This window comes from Lampris incognitus, chromosome 5 (genome assembly GCF_029633865.1).
Source record: "Lampris incognitus isolate fLamInc1 chromosome 5, fLamInc1.hap2, whole genome shotgun sequence".
Lineage (NCBI taxonomy): Eukaryota > Metazoa > Chordata > Actinopteri > Lampriformes > Lampridae > Lampris > Lampris incognitus.
The window spans coordinates 42,362,665-42,378,630 of record NC_079215.1 but is presented as its reverse complement, the minus strand read 5'-3'; the positions used below and the strand labels follow the sequence as shown (position 1 = coordinate 42,378,630).

Here is a 15,966-nt window from a genome sequence, read left to right as displayed (position 1 = left end):
TTACCCTGCAACCAACGAAAAGAAAGGGATTTCCCCCTTGAGGCAAAAAAAATCGAAATAATTCAAAAATCCCTAAAATTAAATAAATAACTCAAAATATTTCTGAAGTTACCTCAAAAATTCATATCAAAAGAACAGACAGAATGATTAAGATGAAGATTAAGATGTACTTTATTAATCCTCGTGGGGAAATTCATTCTCTGCATTTAACCCATCCTACCCATGTAGCTAGGAGCAGTGGGCAGCCGCCGCGCAGTGCCCGGGGACCAACTCCAGTTCTTCTTGCCATTCCTCAGTCAGGGGCACAGACAGGAGTATTAACCTTAACATGCATGTCTTTTGATGGTGGGAGGAAACCGGAGTACCTGGAGGAAACATGCAAACTCCACACAGAACCCAGGACCTTCTCACTGTGAGGCAACAGTGCTAACCACTGGGCCACCGTACTGTACTCATTCAGTACACCGTACTGAAAGAGACAGAGAAAAAAAGACTAATGTTTCTATAGAATGTATGGAACCATCGCACAGGGGAACCAATGCCTTTACAGGCCCTGTCGGCAGGAACCAGCTTCACTCTGTGTGGAGTCACATGGGCTGCAGCACACTGCTCAGTGCTGGAACTCTAAGACTCCACGCACACATAAACCGCATCATAGCAACAAACACCAACTTGACTGGGCCCAGTGCCACCATGAGACACACATGCATATTACTGACCTGTTGTACACAGACGGTGGCCATAGTTGGCTCTCTGGAAAAGCAGGACTTGAGGTAGCCTAAGATCTCCTCAACGCACTAACACAGGAAACACAGAAAGTTAATTCTTTGATGCCATTCAATTTGATCAATGGAGGGTAAGTGAGCTGCTTTTACTCATATTGGGAGATCAAATTTATTCATCATCTGCTTCCTTTTACACACAAATACATACATTATCTATATGTTCCCCGTTTTCTCCATCTTCCACTTTTGTCACCTATTTAAATGTATTTGTTCACTGATCTATCTTTCAATGTGAACTATCGCTTCAACTAATATGATGTATTTTTCCCCCCAATTGTACCTGGCCAATCACCCCGTTCTCCGAGCCATCCTGGTCGCTGCTCCATCCCCTCTGCCAATCCGGAGAGGGCTTCAGACTACCACATGTCTCCTCCAATACATGTGGAGTCGCCAGCCGCTTCTCTTCACCTGACAATGAGTTTAACCAGGGGGATGCACATGGGGTGCTAGTGAAATGACCAGGAAACATACCCACATCTGGTTTCCCACCCGCAGACACGGCCAATTGTGTCTGTAGGGATGCCTGACCAAGTTGGAGGTAACACGGGGATTCGAACTGGCGATCCCTGTGTTGGTAGGCAACAGAATAGACTGCCATGCCACCTGGATGCCCCTAATATGATTTTTACATGAGGACTGATAAGAATGTCATTACCTTGCCAATGTCATGTAGTGTAGCCAGCTCCAGGAGCTGAGACAGTACGTCTAGAGCAGCACGCAGGAAACCTCCAAACTTCTCCTGGCTGTTGTGGAGATCCAATGTCACCTAGGAGAACATCAAACAAGTATAAAATAATAACACGAATAACAACATGACCAACACTACTACAGCTTTAACAATGATGACATGTATGAGACGCTTTCCGTGAAGATACAAAGTGTTGCAAAGCATAAGGCACAAAATAAACATGCAAACATACCAACAAACAATCAGAAAAAAAACACAAAAAAAACAACTAGCGCTGCTGGCTCAATGAGTTATAATCTGTACAATAAGAGCATGCATACAAAGCAAATTGATGTGATTTGTAAAACTAAAATTATTTTTAGATGTTTTAAATCTCAATGCGGCTGAATTCAATGTCCAATCGGAACATGGAGAAAGGAAATAGGCCTACCAGTAATCCATGTAATCCATTTGTCCAATCTAATTTAGAGATGCAGGGAATGTGGGCAGCAGGCAAGGTATAATCTTACTGTTCCCTTAAAAATCTCTCTTCACTTTTGTTTCTGTGTGTACATAACATTACTTCAGCTTAAAAAAACTGTGTCTGTGTCCTGACCTTGAAGTTAGCATGTGTAGCTTTGAGGACATCATAGAGCTTGAGGTAGGGTGGTAGGTGGTAGAAGTTGCCAAGGGTGGTGGACTTGCTGACCACTGTGGATCCAGTATTGTCCGTTGGCCTGCCTGCTCACAAAAAAAACACAGCATCACATTAACCATTTCTATAGGCTCTACACAATTTATGAATTTGTGAGTCTATAGTCAGGTAGGTCACAAAATACACCCTCCCTGTGTACCTGTGGTTGTCTCGCTGCTTTTCTTTGGGCTCATGGGGGTAGTGCTAGGTTCAGCCACCTCCTTCTCTTTGCCTTTTCTGCGGATGGGGCTGAGAGAGGGTGTGTTGGCTAGCGAGGGCAGGGTGGCCTACCGGAGAGAGAATATATGAGAATACCATCATTCCATATCATGGCCCTCTAATGTAGTCAAGTGCCCAATCAAGTGCCCAGGAGGCCATGTGTATGTAAGTTTTCATTCCAACCCAACAGTACACCAGCTGATTTCACTGATTACTACACCTTCTGCCAGACAGGCAGGACTACATGGTGAAATCACCAGTGTCCCATTGGATTTGTGAAAATGTGCTCTCCTTAGGTGGCGCTCCTTAGCAAATGGTAGATACATGTGCCATGTATGCTATTTTAGGGTTAAAGGTATGTTCCCACCAAGTCCAATATGACAAAATGACACAAAAGTATGAAATATTCGCAAACATTTTTTTTCTGCACCAGAGCATTCACACCAAGTCCAATGCAAACTGTTCGTCATTTTCTGAAAAACATTCAGAACATAACAGAAAAAAAGGAGTCCACAAGCTGCAACAGTGATGATGAGTTTGTCATATTTCTTATCAAAGAGCAGATGAAAAGGAAAAGATGGCGATGCTGGGTACCATTCTTAAAAACAGACAGCTACACATGGAATTCCACAAATTGATTCCAGAGCTGAAGTTGTACCATGGCCATGCTGGGACCCTCTCTGAAGAAAGAACATCCAAACTACCGAGAACCGATCAACCCAGAGCAGCTTTTGGCTGTGTGTTTACAATAGGATGGCTCATGTTTTACTATGTGTGATTATTGTATTAATAACAGAACTACGTGAAGCTCAGTCTGGCTTCACTTACATCACTGAATAGGAAGGGCAGCATTGGCAGAGCCTCTCACTCACTCACTCACTCTCCTCTCTCCCTCTCTCTCTCTCTCTCTCTCTCTCTCTCTCTCTCACACACACACACACACACACACACATCAGCAGTCACTCGGGGTTGAGTATGACTGTCCTCCCTCTGGGTCTTCAGGTGGGTGTAGAGGTCGATCCTGGAGCTGCATAATGGGAAGACACCTGCGCGTGACAGCTTTTTACGTCGAGTAGCTGATGCACCTGCAGTCACCACACGGTCATTGGCAAGGGGAGGCGAAAGTCCAATGGCATGGAGAACCAAGATGATTGGGAACCACCCTCTGTTGCAGCCTTCATCCACCTTCACTGCTGTTGTGACCTTGAGACATCTTCTGCCATTCCGCCGTTGAGGTCTTTGTTGGATCGCGCTTCATCTGGAACCTCCCCCTTGACCTATCTGCTTTGGGTGACCCTACCAGGAGCCAAGCTCTGGATGGCATAGCTCTTGGGATCATTGGTACACGCAAGCTTCTCCACCACGGCAAGGTGGCGATCCAGAAGAAGACACACACACACACACACACACATCAATCCACACACCTCTATTGTAGGCCTACCAGTGTCAGTAGTGAACTCAATTTTAGACAAATTAACTCAACAATTTTGAGAAAAAAAATCATAGTTGCTTATATAATAAGATATTGGCACTATGCTGACACATAAGTACAGTACCATTGTGGCTGTCAGATCTAGGTTCCGTGACCCCAAGTTAACACAGCACATCTACCATATGGCCTCTTTCAACTCTGCGTTTTTGTAACTGCGGACTTTTATCATACAATTCCTTGAACTTGACACCAATGTTATCAACAGCTTGGCCGCCATGTTGAGTGGTTCAAGTCACACGAGCGCTCTGTCACGTGATTAAAAGTTAATAGCTTATTTGTCAGAGTTTTTCACAGAATAATAAAATAAACAAATAAATAAACAGAATAAACAAAATATACAAAAATCGCACCAGCTCCGAATAAAACATTGACACACTGTCAAAGTACAATAGTTTCGCACTTGCTTTAAAGGACCTCATAGAGATGCAGTTGTTTGATTTTTTTTTTTTAATCTCAATTCCAATGACTGCTGAGATAGGCTCCAGCATCCCGTGACCCCAATTGGGTTAAGTGGCTTGGATAATGGATGGATGGATGGAATCTCATTGTGTGTGTTTTTTGTGTGAAAATTTCCGACTTGGAGTGAATAGACCTAAAGAATTGGGTTTAGAGTTAAGGTTAGAATTAGGATTAGGTTATGGTAAGGGTTAAGGGTTAAGATTTTAAATATGGTCCTCTGGGATCTGCAGCACTGCTGGTTTTCTATTCTGCAATGTAGTTCATTGTATTCACCTGCATTGTCAGGCATTCTGGCCATTTAACTGGGAGGTTTTGACCCTAGAACAGGTGAATGTAATTAATGACCTGGCAAAACAGAAGACCAGCAGCACTGGTAGTACCTGAGAACCTGATTCAAAACCACTGGTCTAATGCCTTTAACACCTAGTGCATTTCAATACTGTTACCCAACATTTGTTTTGTTTTGTTTTTTTTTTACAGAGGAGAAGAGATGGACAATAGTCAAATGAATCCTTGAACTCTGCAGTGTTTGATTATGACAAGAACCTCATCACAACATTTCTTTTTTTTTTTGTGTGTGTGTGTGTGTGTGTGTGTTACCTTAACAGCTGGTCCGGGCGGTGTATCGTCCAGCACATGGGCACAAATATTGAGGATCTTGAGGAGATGGGAGAAGAGCTGCTCTACCATGGCCACCAAGGAGCGCTCCGACAGAGCTGCCCAGGGCTCTTCCACTTTATTTTGGGCTCCACTTGTGTTACTGCTACCACTGCTTCCCTCCTCCTCTCCAACCCAGGGGCTGCGCAAGCACTTAGGAGCTGCCGCTGGAGATGGAATTTAAAGTTTTGGGGGTTTTTTTTTTTTCTCTCTTTCTCCAGGAAATTGTGCTTTTATTTAATGCCATGGTGAAAGTCTAGAACAGTAAAGTTTAAATTTCATCATGTCATGTTATTTCAAGATACAGAAATACAGCATCCCAGTATTTTTTTCTTAATAAATCATAATAGCTTTAAAAACAGGGAGGGTGAGATGTAATTTAAGAAATGTATAAAACTGCATTAAGAAGAATATGGTTTTGCAAAATTCTACAAGTCCAAGTCATTGAATCAGTACAGTGAAAGCTCTTTATATTTAGTATGAGAGACCCTAGTGCGTGTTTTTCCTACCAGCAAGCAGGTTGCCAGCCAGCAGCAGGGCATCTTGGTGTGCAGACAGGTCCAGGGGGAACCAGGCAGAGGAGAGCAGGGAGAGCACCATGTTAGCCATGCCTACAGTCAGAGTCCTCCGCTCAGCATCTGGCCCAGGGGTGGAGGAGGCTGAGGGAGCAGGAGCAATGCTGGGCTGAGACAGACTGCAGGAAGAAGGGGCCGAGGGACAGTGGGAGAGAGACATCCAGAAAAGTTGTTTAGCCTTATCAGCAACTGATAACCAGAAAGTAGGAGATGTCTTATGGAGTGCGTCAAGTGCGTCAAAGGGTGTGAATAAATTTCTAATGAGATCTGCATTGGCAAGGGGTGGAAGTGCATCAGCTAGCTTGTGTGTGTGTGTGTGTGTGTGTGTGTGTGTGTGTGTGTGTGTGTGTGTGTACCTGAGGGCCCTGACCCTGCTGCGGTTGAAGCTGGAACGTGAAGTATGGCTGGCACTAGAGCTGACATAGCCGCAATGCCATCCTGTGTTCCAGCTGCACACTGGGAAAGTAGAAGTAAGGAGGCACAGTGCCTCACAACAGCCAAACTACAGAGAAATGCAAACACACACATACACGCTTAGATTATTGTCAGCAAGCAAACACATAGATTAGGAGGTACAAGAAAAAATAAAAGCATACACACACCGAGGTTTAATTTCTATAACCCTGGCACTTTTTAATATTTATCTAAAACTTAATGAAAAGCAGCTACAACGTGGCAGACAGTTACCACTTTGAAAACCACTGCTCCTAGTCTCTATTTTGTCATTACTTTTCAACCTTTCAGAGGATGGCAGATGTCATCATCAACTGTCTATTTTGACAACAAGTAGTTTCGACCACAAGAATGGTGAAGGAGAAAGTGCCGGTAAAAGTTGGTTGAAGTCATTAGCCAACTCTCTTAAATGGCAACAGCTACAAGTCCATTTAGGAAGATATTAGCTGTGTTTTGGGAATTTTCTGGTAGAAGTTTAAATGTAGTATCTAACACCAGTGAATAATGGCAGCTACTCTAGCTAGCTTTTAGTAGAAACAGTTTTTCAATACCAGTAAAAAAAATGCTATTGATGAGCATTTCTAAAAAAAATTGTGTTTTCCAATTTGTTTTACACAAGGCCAAAAATCATAGGAGGGAGATCTGGGAAAGCAAGGCTAAAACTTGGTGTTGGTCAAGAGGCAGAGTGCCAGGGGCAGTTCAGCTAGTCAAAGAAACAGACCTAGATACAATTACTTTTTTTTCTTTTTTGGATTTTTTCCCCCTTTTTGTCCCCAATTGCATCCAGCCAATTACCCCCCTCCTCCGAGCCGTCCCAGTTGCTGCTCCACCCCCTCTGCCGACCAGGGGAGGGCTGCAGACTACCACGCGTTTCCTCTGATACATGTGGCATCGCCAGACGCTTCTTTTCACCTGACAATGAGGAGTTTGGCCAGGAGGACGCAGCACATGGGAGGCTCATGCTATTCCCCCCAGTCCCCCCCCCCACCTCGAACAGGTACCCTGATCAACAAGAGGAGGCGCTAGTGCAGCAACCAGGACACATACCCACATCCGGCTTCCCAGCCACAGACACGGCCAATTGTATCTGTAGGGACGCCCGACCAAGCCAGAGGTAACACGGAGGTTCGAACTGGGATCCCCGTGTTGGTAGGCAACAGAATAGACCGCTATGCCACGCGGACGGCCTTGGGTACAATTACTAATCAATTTTTAATGTAAATGTCTTCACCTGCAGGGTTGAGGGGAGCCTATGGCTTGACAACCCACCCAACCATATGTGAGGACACCTGAAAAAGACTGTGTTGAACTGTTGCTTATAGCCTCTGAAAGGTAAGCCTTTAGTTATTGATCACATATTTATAACTCTTGCCACTTTGGCTTGCTACAGTAGTGTCTAATGAAGTAGTCTGGTTCACTTTGATATTCCCATTCCTCTGTACACAAGTTAAGTCCACAGTCTGATGCTCAGGGACGGCACAGACATAAACATACAATAGAGAGTCCTTCTCTGTCAAGTCACCTGCCCCCAAATTGAAGCACAGCTTTAGGAGCCTGAAGGCCTTTACACACCGGTGGGCATTTTTTCCATGTGATTAATTCGCACTTCAATATATTTTTTCAAACGGTTGTTTTTGGGAGTTTGGGTGGTGTGGCGGTCTATTCCTTTGCCTACCAACACAAGGATCGCCAGTTTGAATCCCCGTGTTACCTCTGGCTTGGCTGGGTGTCCCCACAAACACAGTAGGCCATGTCTGCAGGTTTGGAGGATATGGGTATGTGTCCTGATCACTGCACTAGCGCCTCCTCTGGTCGGTCGGGGCGCCTATTTGGGGGGGCAGTGGAACTGGTGGGAATAGTGTGATCCTCCCACGCGCTATGTCCTCCTGTCGAAACTGCTCACTGTCAGGTGAAAAGAAGCGGCTGGCAACTCCACATGTATCGGAGGAAGCACATGGTAGTCTGCAGCCCTCCCTGGATCGGCAGAGGGGGTGGAGCAGATTGAGATGGCTCAGAAGAGTGGAGTAATTGGCCAGATACAATTGGGGAGAAAAAGGGGGAAGAATTCCCCCCCCCCACCACAAAAAAAAAGTTTTTTTCATGAGCACTTTCACACAGAATGCGAATATGACACGGCGAAAAAGCGACGTAATTTTTTGTCGGAACAAGGTTGATTTTTCTGAGCTCTGACACTGCGAATAAAGGCACCAACCAATCATGTTGCGTGGAATGGACATTATGTCACAACTGCTAATGACAATGGCGAACCTGTTGATTGTGTACTTACATCACCCTGTATTGTATGACAAAGGACACAAAAATTATAAAGACAATGAACTCAAGGACAACATTTGGAGAAGTATCGTCGAACAACTAAGCTGTCAGGATAGACTCAGAATCAGAATACTGAGTAGCTTATGTAGTTTACTTTTGGATGTAGCACAGCTGGTATCAAGGCAACTCTTCCTTGCTGACCCAGAGCCAGTCTCAGCATATCGTAACGGAGGAAGTGCGCCCAGCGGGGGCCAGACCAACAACGGGCGTGGGTCCCCCCGTGATCCTGAAGGGAAGAAGAGGAGATCCCCACACACCGCACCTGAACCCGCCGGGTTGAGTCCCCCTCGTGTCTTGCGAGTTTACAAATTCATATTGCTGCCAGTATGAATAGTTTTGAGGCGAAATATTCGCAAGCGAGTATTTCGCATTTTTGTGTCATTTACTCATCACGTCCCTGGTGTGTAAAGGCCCCTATGCTAGCCTGTAAATCATTGTGCACTAGACAGAAGAAAACATACAACAACATCCATCATGATTAGTCACATTGATGGACATCCATACAAGTCAATGAGCGTGACTGTGTACATGTATAAGCAAGTAAAAAGTGTGTGTGTGTGTGTGTGTGTGTGTGTGTGTGTGTGTGTGTGGACTGACAGTCAGTGCTCGGGAGGTAGAGGAGGTGAGGGCGTGGGAAATAATGGTGATGACTCTGGACAGGTTGTTCTCCAGTGTGACATCAGACACACCATGGCACAAGTTGTAGCCTCGGTACGTCCTGAAAGACAGAAAGAGACTGATGTCACATTACGTCGCTGATCCCCCCCCCCCCCCCCAAGCTACTGGTTTCCAAGGAAACCCAATGAAGAGGTTATGTACTGTGTCTTCATCCTGGGCCTGCTCTCTACCATGTTTTTGCTGTAAGTAGTTACTGTATGTCAATTCATTTGCATTTCGAATAAATATTTTTGATCCATATTAATCCCTTTTCACTCAACTTCAAATTTACTATTACTGCCCTAAATAAAACAGATCAATCAATAAGAAAAGTAACATAAAAAAGGTACTCATGGAAAGTGTCTTCAGAGAAATACAATTTGACACACAAAAAAAGATTCTTTTAATTATAATTGAGGGAAAAAAATTAAAAGGGTCAGGAGAGCAAGCCAAATAGAACAAGAGGAGAGGGGAAGCCACTTGGGCAATGGGGCTGACTTTCAGACCCAATGCCTAAAACATGAAATAAAAAAAAAGTAAGAAAAAAAGCTAACATACAAAAAACCCAAAAAGAACTAGGTCTCCTCCTTCCCTGAGAAAAAAATAAAATAAAAATTCACAACATTGACCATGGAAAAAGGTGGTGTGTGTGGGGATGCTGTACCCCTCATCCTCCCCTCTCACCCCCACCCATTATCCAAAGGCATCTTATTTATAGAGCCAATCTAAGGTGGAAAACAACCCTGACACCAGAGGGTACTAATGACAACATATATTACAGATTGACGTCTCATCTATACAGAGGACAACTGCTGTGTGTGTGTGTGGTGTGTGTGTGTGTGTGGGGGGGGGGGTTGCTTTTCATTGTGCAGTTGGCTGCAACTACCTTGTGATGGTGCTGACAGTGAACTGGGAGGGCGGTTGTGTCTCATGCATCAGCAGCTGCAGGTAAACAGAGCTCTGGTCTCTGGCGATAGCCACCACTGGGTCTGCTTGGCCTTGGTCGCAGTCATAGAACAATCTGGGTACCAGCCTGCGGTTGGGTGTGAGAGAGATGGAGAGACATTGAGGCAGAAAGATAGATAGACAGAAAGAAAGAGGGGGACAGACAGTGACAAGGGTGGTAGGGAGATGAAGGAAATAAAGTAAATAAAGAAAAAGAGCGAGAATTTATCTTCTCAACTGATTCTTCTTTTCTATAAAGTGTACCAGAAATATGATGGCAATCGTCACTTCCCAACAAAAGACTGGAGAGAACTGAGATAGAACAAAGAGAGGGAAAAAGACAAGAGGAAAGAGATATGTGAGGTGGAAATGCACCTGCTGACGGCAGAAGCTGCTACATGCCGCACCCTGGGGTCTTCGTCTCCCAACAAGTGGATGACCACATCATTAAGCACCCTCTCCTGCAGACGCAGACGCTGGACAAGGGGAAGAGAGGAGAGATGGAAAGGTTTCAGACAGCAGCCAGGGACTGAAAAATGGGAGGATATATATATGTGTGTGTGTGTGTGTGTGTGTGTGTGTGTGTGTGTGTGTGTGTGTGTGTGTGTGTGTGTGTGTGTGTGTGTATAGATGTTCAGAGAATACAAAATGGTGATGATGAATTGAAATAAAACATTGAACTGTGAAATTAACTGAAAGGTATGAGTTCCCCTCCAAAACAGAGATAGTAAAAGAGATGTAGCAAAATTACCCCAGTGTAGTGATGATCTCCTCTGTGCAAACTTTCAGTGTTCCTTTCCAGGAAATTCACTAACCTGAGAGTTGGGAAATTTTACAAAAATTAACCAAAGAGAGTTTACTGTGACAGCAGATGCTAGCCTAAACAAAAAAAAAATTTTTAAAGTTTATTCCTGCCATATTTATACAAGACAAGAATACAACTGTCCTTGTAGGGAAATTGTAAATTATAACACTACTAAACACTATTAAAACACAAGGCTGCTGCTGATTTTACCGGAAGTCCATCTCTGCAAGGGTCTCCAATAGCTCAGTCCTAACCAACCAATAAGAGCAGTCCTTCAAGGCCAACAAGTCAATAAGCAGCTGCAGGCCCAGCTCACTCAGGATGCTTTGGCACACAGTCATGATGCAATGCTAAAACACATACAAACAGACACATACACACACACAAATATATATGCTCAGATCAAAACACATGTGCAACTACATAAACAGCAGAATAATCACATATGTCAGCCTCTTACCCTGACGGCAGAACACGCCATCTTGCAAGTGACAGAGGATTCATCTTTCAAAGTCTTCTGGAGCAAAGGCACCATGTCCACCGGGGAGAGAGGATTACCTGAGAGAGGGCAGGGGAGAGGGATGGGAAGGAGATGAAGGAAGCAACAAAAAGAATTATACAGGGGTGACTATATTGTTCAATTGCATTACATTATAAAATGGCAACCACAGTAATCAGTGTATCATCTAAGCCTTAAAAACAGTTAGAACACACTCACACATGACAATCCTTCATATAATCCTGACCTGTGGCACTCTGCACGCTGGCCAGCCAGTTGTGCATGTTGTAGCGTGTTTTGGTGAGTGCTGCTTGCATGATTGCTCCACAAAGGATGGCGGTGGCTCCCCTGATCTGGGGGTCTCCATGGTTAATGAAGCCCAGAACGTCACTGATATACTGCTGCTCTGTAGGAGGGCAGAGGAGGGACATAGGATCGGAGAGAACTGTGGGGATAAACACATTAGAACAGTACAATATCCATCAGTGTACCTCTTCACCTTAAAGGTTATGCAACGGGCATAACCGACAGGCCTTGTGTGTGTGTGTGTGTGTGTGTGTATCCTTACCCTCTGCTGGAATACCGTCCAGCGGCTCCAGATAGAGGGAGTTGAAGAAGGCATCGGGGTGCAATGCTGCAGCAGCCCCAATGCAACTGACCGCCAGGGCCTTCACACTCACACGCACCTCCCTATCGGGGACCAGACCTAAGGGGGGGAAAAAACACCCCCTTCAAGACACAAAATCATGAGCAGCATACAGTTGTGCACAGGTCCTCCAGGACAGCACTGCTTGCTGCAGGCTTTTTGAAATTTGCTTCTGTTCTATGTCCTATAAAGCGTTCCTTTGTTCCCAGGTTTTACAATTCTATAAAAGTAGTGCTGAATAAAATATTAATTCATTCACCCTCACCGTTCTTCTGTCCTGTCAGAAGAAAGGAAGAAGCAAGAAGTCGCACACAGTGTACCAGCGGTTCAGCCCTCTGGTCTGTGTAGTGGCCAATTGGACCCTTTATCCTTGATGGCTAGGAGACAGGCAGCACAGTACCAAATCAGACACTCAACATTTCTGTTATTTTATTTTATTCAAGTCACAATTTCTTCACTTCACACATAAGGCAGGTTAGAGGTTAGCATAGGTTATGTGTGCATACCTTGTTGTCTGGTTCAGGCTCAGGTGGTTCATCCTTTGGTATGAAGCGGTCCATGCTGCTGTCTGAGGCCTGCCTATTATGACCTCGGCCCTCCAGAAGATGAGGCTTGCTCAGAGCTGTATGTACAAGGTTAGACAAATAATATGAAACACCTATAAACTCACCTATGAGCAATGTACCCTTTTTTAAATAGATAGGTTTGTGGGTGTAAATAAAGAATATACCCAATGCTGACTGAGAGAAGGGTTCTGGTTGTTCCTCATGAGAGGAAGGTGCTGATCCATCATCTTCCTCATCCTGCAGTGTTCCAATCTGCATCCCCGAGTACTGGCTTTCACTACCATCCAGCACCTTGTGTGTGTACAGACAGTGCACGAGCGCACGCACGCACGCACGCACGCACGCACGCACGCACGCGCGCGCACACACACACACACACACACACACACACACACACACACACACAGAAGGACAAACAAATGAACAATTTATAACAAAGCTAAAATCTTGCGCTACAAAGCCACAATTTGAAACAATCTGCCTTAGTTTCAACTGCAAGCGCATGCAAATTATAAAACACAGCAAACATTTTAGTGTAGTAAATATAAAACCTGATTTGTTTCAAAATTCAGTAAAAGTGGAGAAATGTGAAATCAATGCAGAAAACATGATTTACGAAATGGCCAAATTACCAAATTTAAATTATATTATCACTACAAATAATACCTTTGAAAAGTGTCACGTTTAATCTGTATGGGTGAAAAAAAATCCTGTGAAGACCTTATAAAATTTATCTTTTCAGCTCAACTAAAAAGTACTTGTTTCTAATAAAACATTTAGTCATGATGAAAATCCATAAATCATGTTAGCTGCATTTATTCATGGTTTCTCTGCATATATTTAAATTTGAAACTTATCTGGTTTGATGACTTAATACAAACAGAATCATTAGCTGGTAAACACTGGGGTTGAAGAAAAAAAGACCATACTGAGCAAATCAAAGAAGATGAAACCCCTTTGAAAGACCACTGAATCATGCTTAGATCATTACAACACACAATAAATCAATTAATACTGGAAATTTCACAGCCAGAATGCAACAATGAATGTCACAATCCCCTATTTTTTAAGCCAGAAGAAAGAACAAGCTTTTGATTCAAAGATGTATTAACTGTGAAACAGTTTTATCCTTGATCCCATTTTCCTTGACATTAACCACTTCAGGTGGAGTAGTTTTAGTTTGTTGCAAAACCACTGTTCTCTGATTAGCATGAAAAAAGCAACACACACATAATCAAAAAGAAACTATCTTAGTTAGAAATGCATCAAATTAAATAAACTCTTCCCTCTTGTATTGATGCATGCTCAATAATCCAGTTAAGAAAATCATAGACAGTTGAATCAGTTCATCTGGATATGACGTTAATTGACAGATACATCAAGACTGAAGAGGACTGAAGATGTCACTTAGTTGAGTGATGAAACATATCTGTCAATAAAAGTTGCATCCAGATGAACTGATTCCATCTTCTTTGATCTTCCCTCTTGTAGTTATCAAAGGAAACTATCTTAGTTAGAAATGTATCAAGTTAAATAAGCTCTTCTCTCTTGTAGTTATCCAAATTGTTTCGTCCTCCTTTTCTGGCTTAAACTGGCTGAAATGCTAATTGTGGTCATTTGAAAATGGAACAAAAGCATGTCACAGCCCACAGGAACATGGAAAGTGTTGACAAGGTGTCCAGAGGGCATCCACAGCCACCATGTGTCTACTGTCATCTGGTAAAAAGGGGATTGTTGAGGTTTCTTGTTATGGCCAAGTCCTTGTTTAAAGTTACAATCCTGAAGACAGTCTGTTTTAACTTCCTGACCTGTTTAGTGATATATGGTAATTGCCATGGCATTTGGCCACTCTAAATACTAGAGGTCCTTTTGAAATTAACAAGTCCCCAATAGCTTTACATAAGCAACCCCTCCCAACCCTGAAAACCCCACCGCCAAATTAAAAAAAAGATACTGTTTTCCTGTTTGGAGCTGTTGATATTGGTGTTTATGGCCTACTGAGGCACTAAGTGACTTTTTGTCTTAATGGGAAGAACAAGTTTAAAGTGGGTGTTCAGCTGCCCCATAATATGTCGCTGTAATGTGATGTGTAGTGGCGTCAAAAATCTCCAAAATGAAGCTGATGAGTAAAATGATGTCAAAACAGATATGCAGGATGGAAAAAACTACAAAATAAAGGCTCAAGTTGTAAAAAAGAATGGAAGTGCCCTTTAACAGGAGCAGCTAAAAAAGCATTCATAATTCAATAGCTGTCTATACGAATTTTTCTTAAATACAGCAGGGACAGAAAGGATCAAAACGGACTTTTCTTGCATGTAAATCTTCAGGAATGTTACTTTAAGACATGTCAGTTTAAGGAAAGCACCACTGAATATTGGAATAGAGGATTAAGGAAGAGGGGTCATGTATTATAATCGATAACAGGAGGGCATAGTGGTACTAATAAAGTTTGCAAGACAGGGCATTAAGCAGGGGGAAACTCCGTGCCGGGGTCCACAAACAGGTGAATGAAACAAAGAAGACGGGGGGGGGGGGTTAAAGTAGCTAGAAGAGTGAGCCCCTCCCACTCATCGAAAAGTATCCAATCAGCTAACCTTTCCACTAATGCTAGAGGAAGAGGTGGCAGAGAAGGAAGAAGAGGAGGCAAGAGAGAAAGAAGAAGAAGAAGAAGAGGAGGAGGTGCAGACGGAGGAATCGCTGTCTGTGGCATCAGGCCCCTCGGTTGAAGTCGGCGAGGGTGGGGACGGCTTGATCACCCGCGGCAAAGGAGTGTGCGACTGTGGTTAAGGGAGGAGGGGGGTGGGGGGGTAAAAGAGTAGGGGGCAAAACCATAGTGGTAGGATTAGCAAAATGGACAACCTTGTTCAAAAAGCAAAGGCTCTTGGGGAAGCCGTATTATTCTGTAATAAATGTGACCCATCAAAAAAAGAAAAGAAAAAGAAAAAGAAAATACCCAAGATTGTCTCTATAAAAACTAAAAAATGTGGCACAATAAAATCTTCTCCAATGTTTTTTGAGACATTGAAAGAAAGTAGCCGACATCTTATTGTAATTGAAAGATGCAAATTATGAAAAATCTGCCCTAAATTAGGAGTGCACTGAAATAAGTTATTGGCTGATAGTGATATGAGCATAAAATAAACATTACAGCCAATACCAAAGCCAACAAAAAAATGTCCAAGTTTATCTAAAAATGTATACCAAAGTATAAATCAAATGCATTCACTTTGAATTTATGCTTTTTAGTGAACACTCAATTTTAAAACTAAAAGGATGAAAAAATAACAAAACATGCAGCACTTTAGAACATTCAGTCCTTTGCAATGGACATTATTCTGAAAAAAAAAAATTCCTGAAGACTGCATCCACAGATGGAGTCAGAATGGTGGGAGGGAGGTTTGCTGAAGTATGGCGTTGTTTTGGTCATTATGCTGATGAGGTGGTGTTTTCGGGTAAAAACTTAATTTTTTTTTTTTAATGGAGAAATTCTTTGGAGATGTACTCCATCTCGAT

The 15,966-nt window shown here is 43.3% G+C and overlaps 1 protein-coding gene and 1 non-coding gene across 2 annotated transcripts in view; both read right to left on the bottom strand.

The window, feature by feature from the left end:
• Window positions 1–15,966, bottom strand: part of htt (huntingtin) — an 84,212-nt gene that overhangs the window by 49,791 nt on the left and 18,455 nt on the right. Inside the window, exons 12-29 of the mRNA XM_056279908.1 lie at window positions 12,618–12,744; window positions 12,394–12,509; window positions 12,153–12,264; window positions 11,810–11,947; window positions 11,489–11,647; window positions 11,203–11,300; window positions 10,953–11,092; window positions 10,689–10,752; window positions 10,313–10,413; window positions 9,879–10,025; window positions 8,933–9,053; window positions 5,905–6,050; window positions 5,483–5,667; window positions 4,917–5,140; window positions 2,307–2,433; window positions 2,069–2,193; window positions 1,441–1,551; window positions 720–797 (exon numbers count right to left, since the gene is read on the bottom strand). Coding sequence (XP_056135883.1) covers window positions 720–797; window positions 1,441–1,551; window positions 2,069–2,193; window positions 2,307–2,433; window positions 4,917–5,140; window positions 5,483–5,667; window positions 5,905–6,050; window positions 8,933–9,053; window positions 9,879–10,025; window positions 10,313–10,413; window positions 10,689–10,752; window positions 10,953–11,092; window positions 11,203–11,300; window positions 11,489–11,647; window positions 11,810–11,947; window positions 12,153–12,264; window positions 12,394–12,509; window positions 12,618–12,744 — 2,319 coding nt within the window. The remainder of the gene's footprint in view (window positions 1–719; window positions 798–1,440; window positions 1,552–2,068; window positions 2,194–2,306; window positions 2,434–4,916; window positions 5,141–5,482; window positions 5,668–5,904; window positions 6,051–8,932; window positions 9,054–9,878; window positions 10,026–10,312; window positions 10,414–10,688; window positions 10,753–10,952; window positions 11,093–11,202; window positions 11,301–11,488; window positions 11,648–11,809; window positions 11,948–12,152; window positions 12,265–12,393; window positions 12,510–12,617; window positions 12,745–15,966) is intronic.
• Window positions 509–636, bottom strand: LOC130113575 (small Cajal body-specific RNA 14). Its single transcript, XR_008810340.1, has one exon. It is a non-coding gene; the product is annotated as a small Cajal body-specific RNA 14 (non-coding RNA).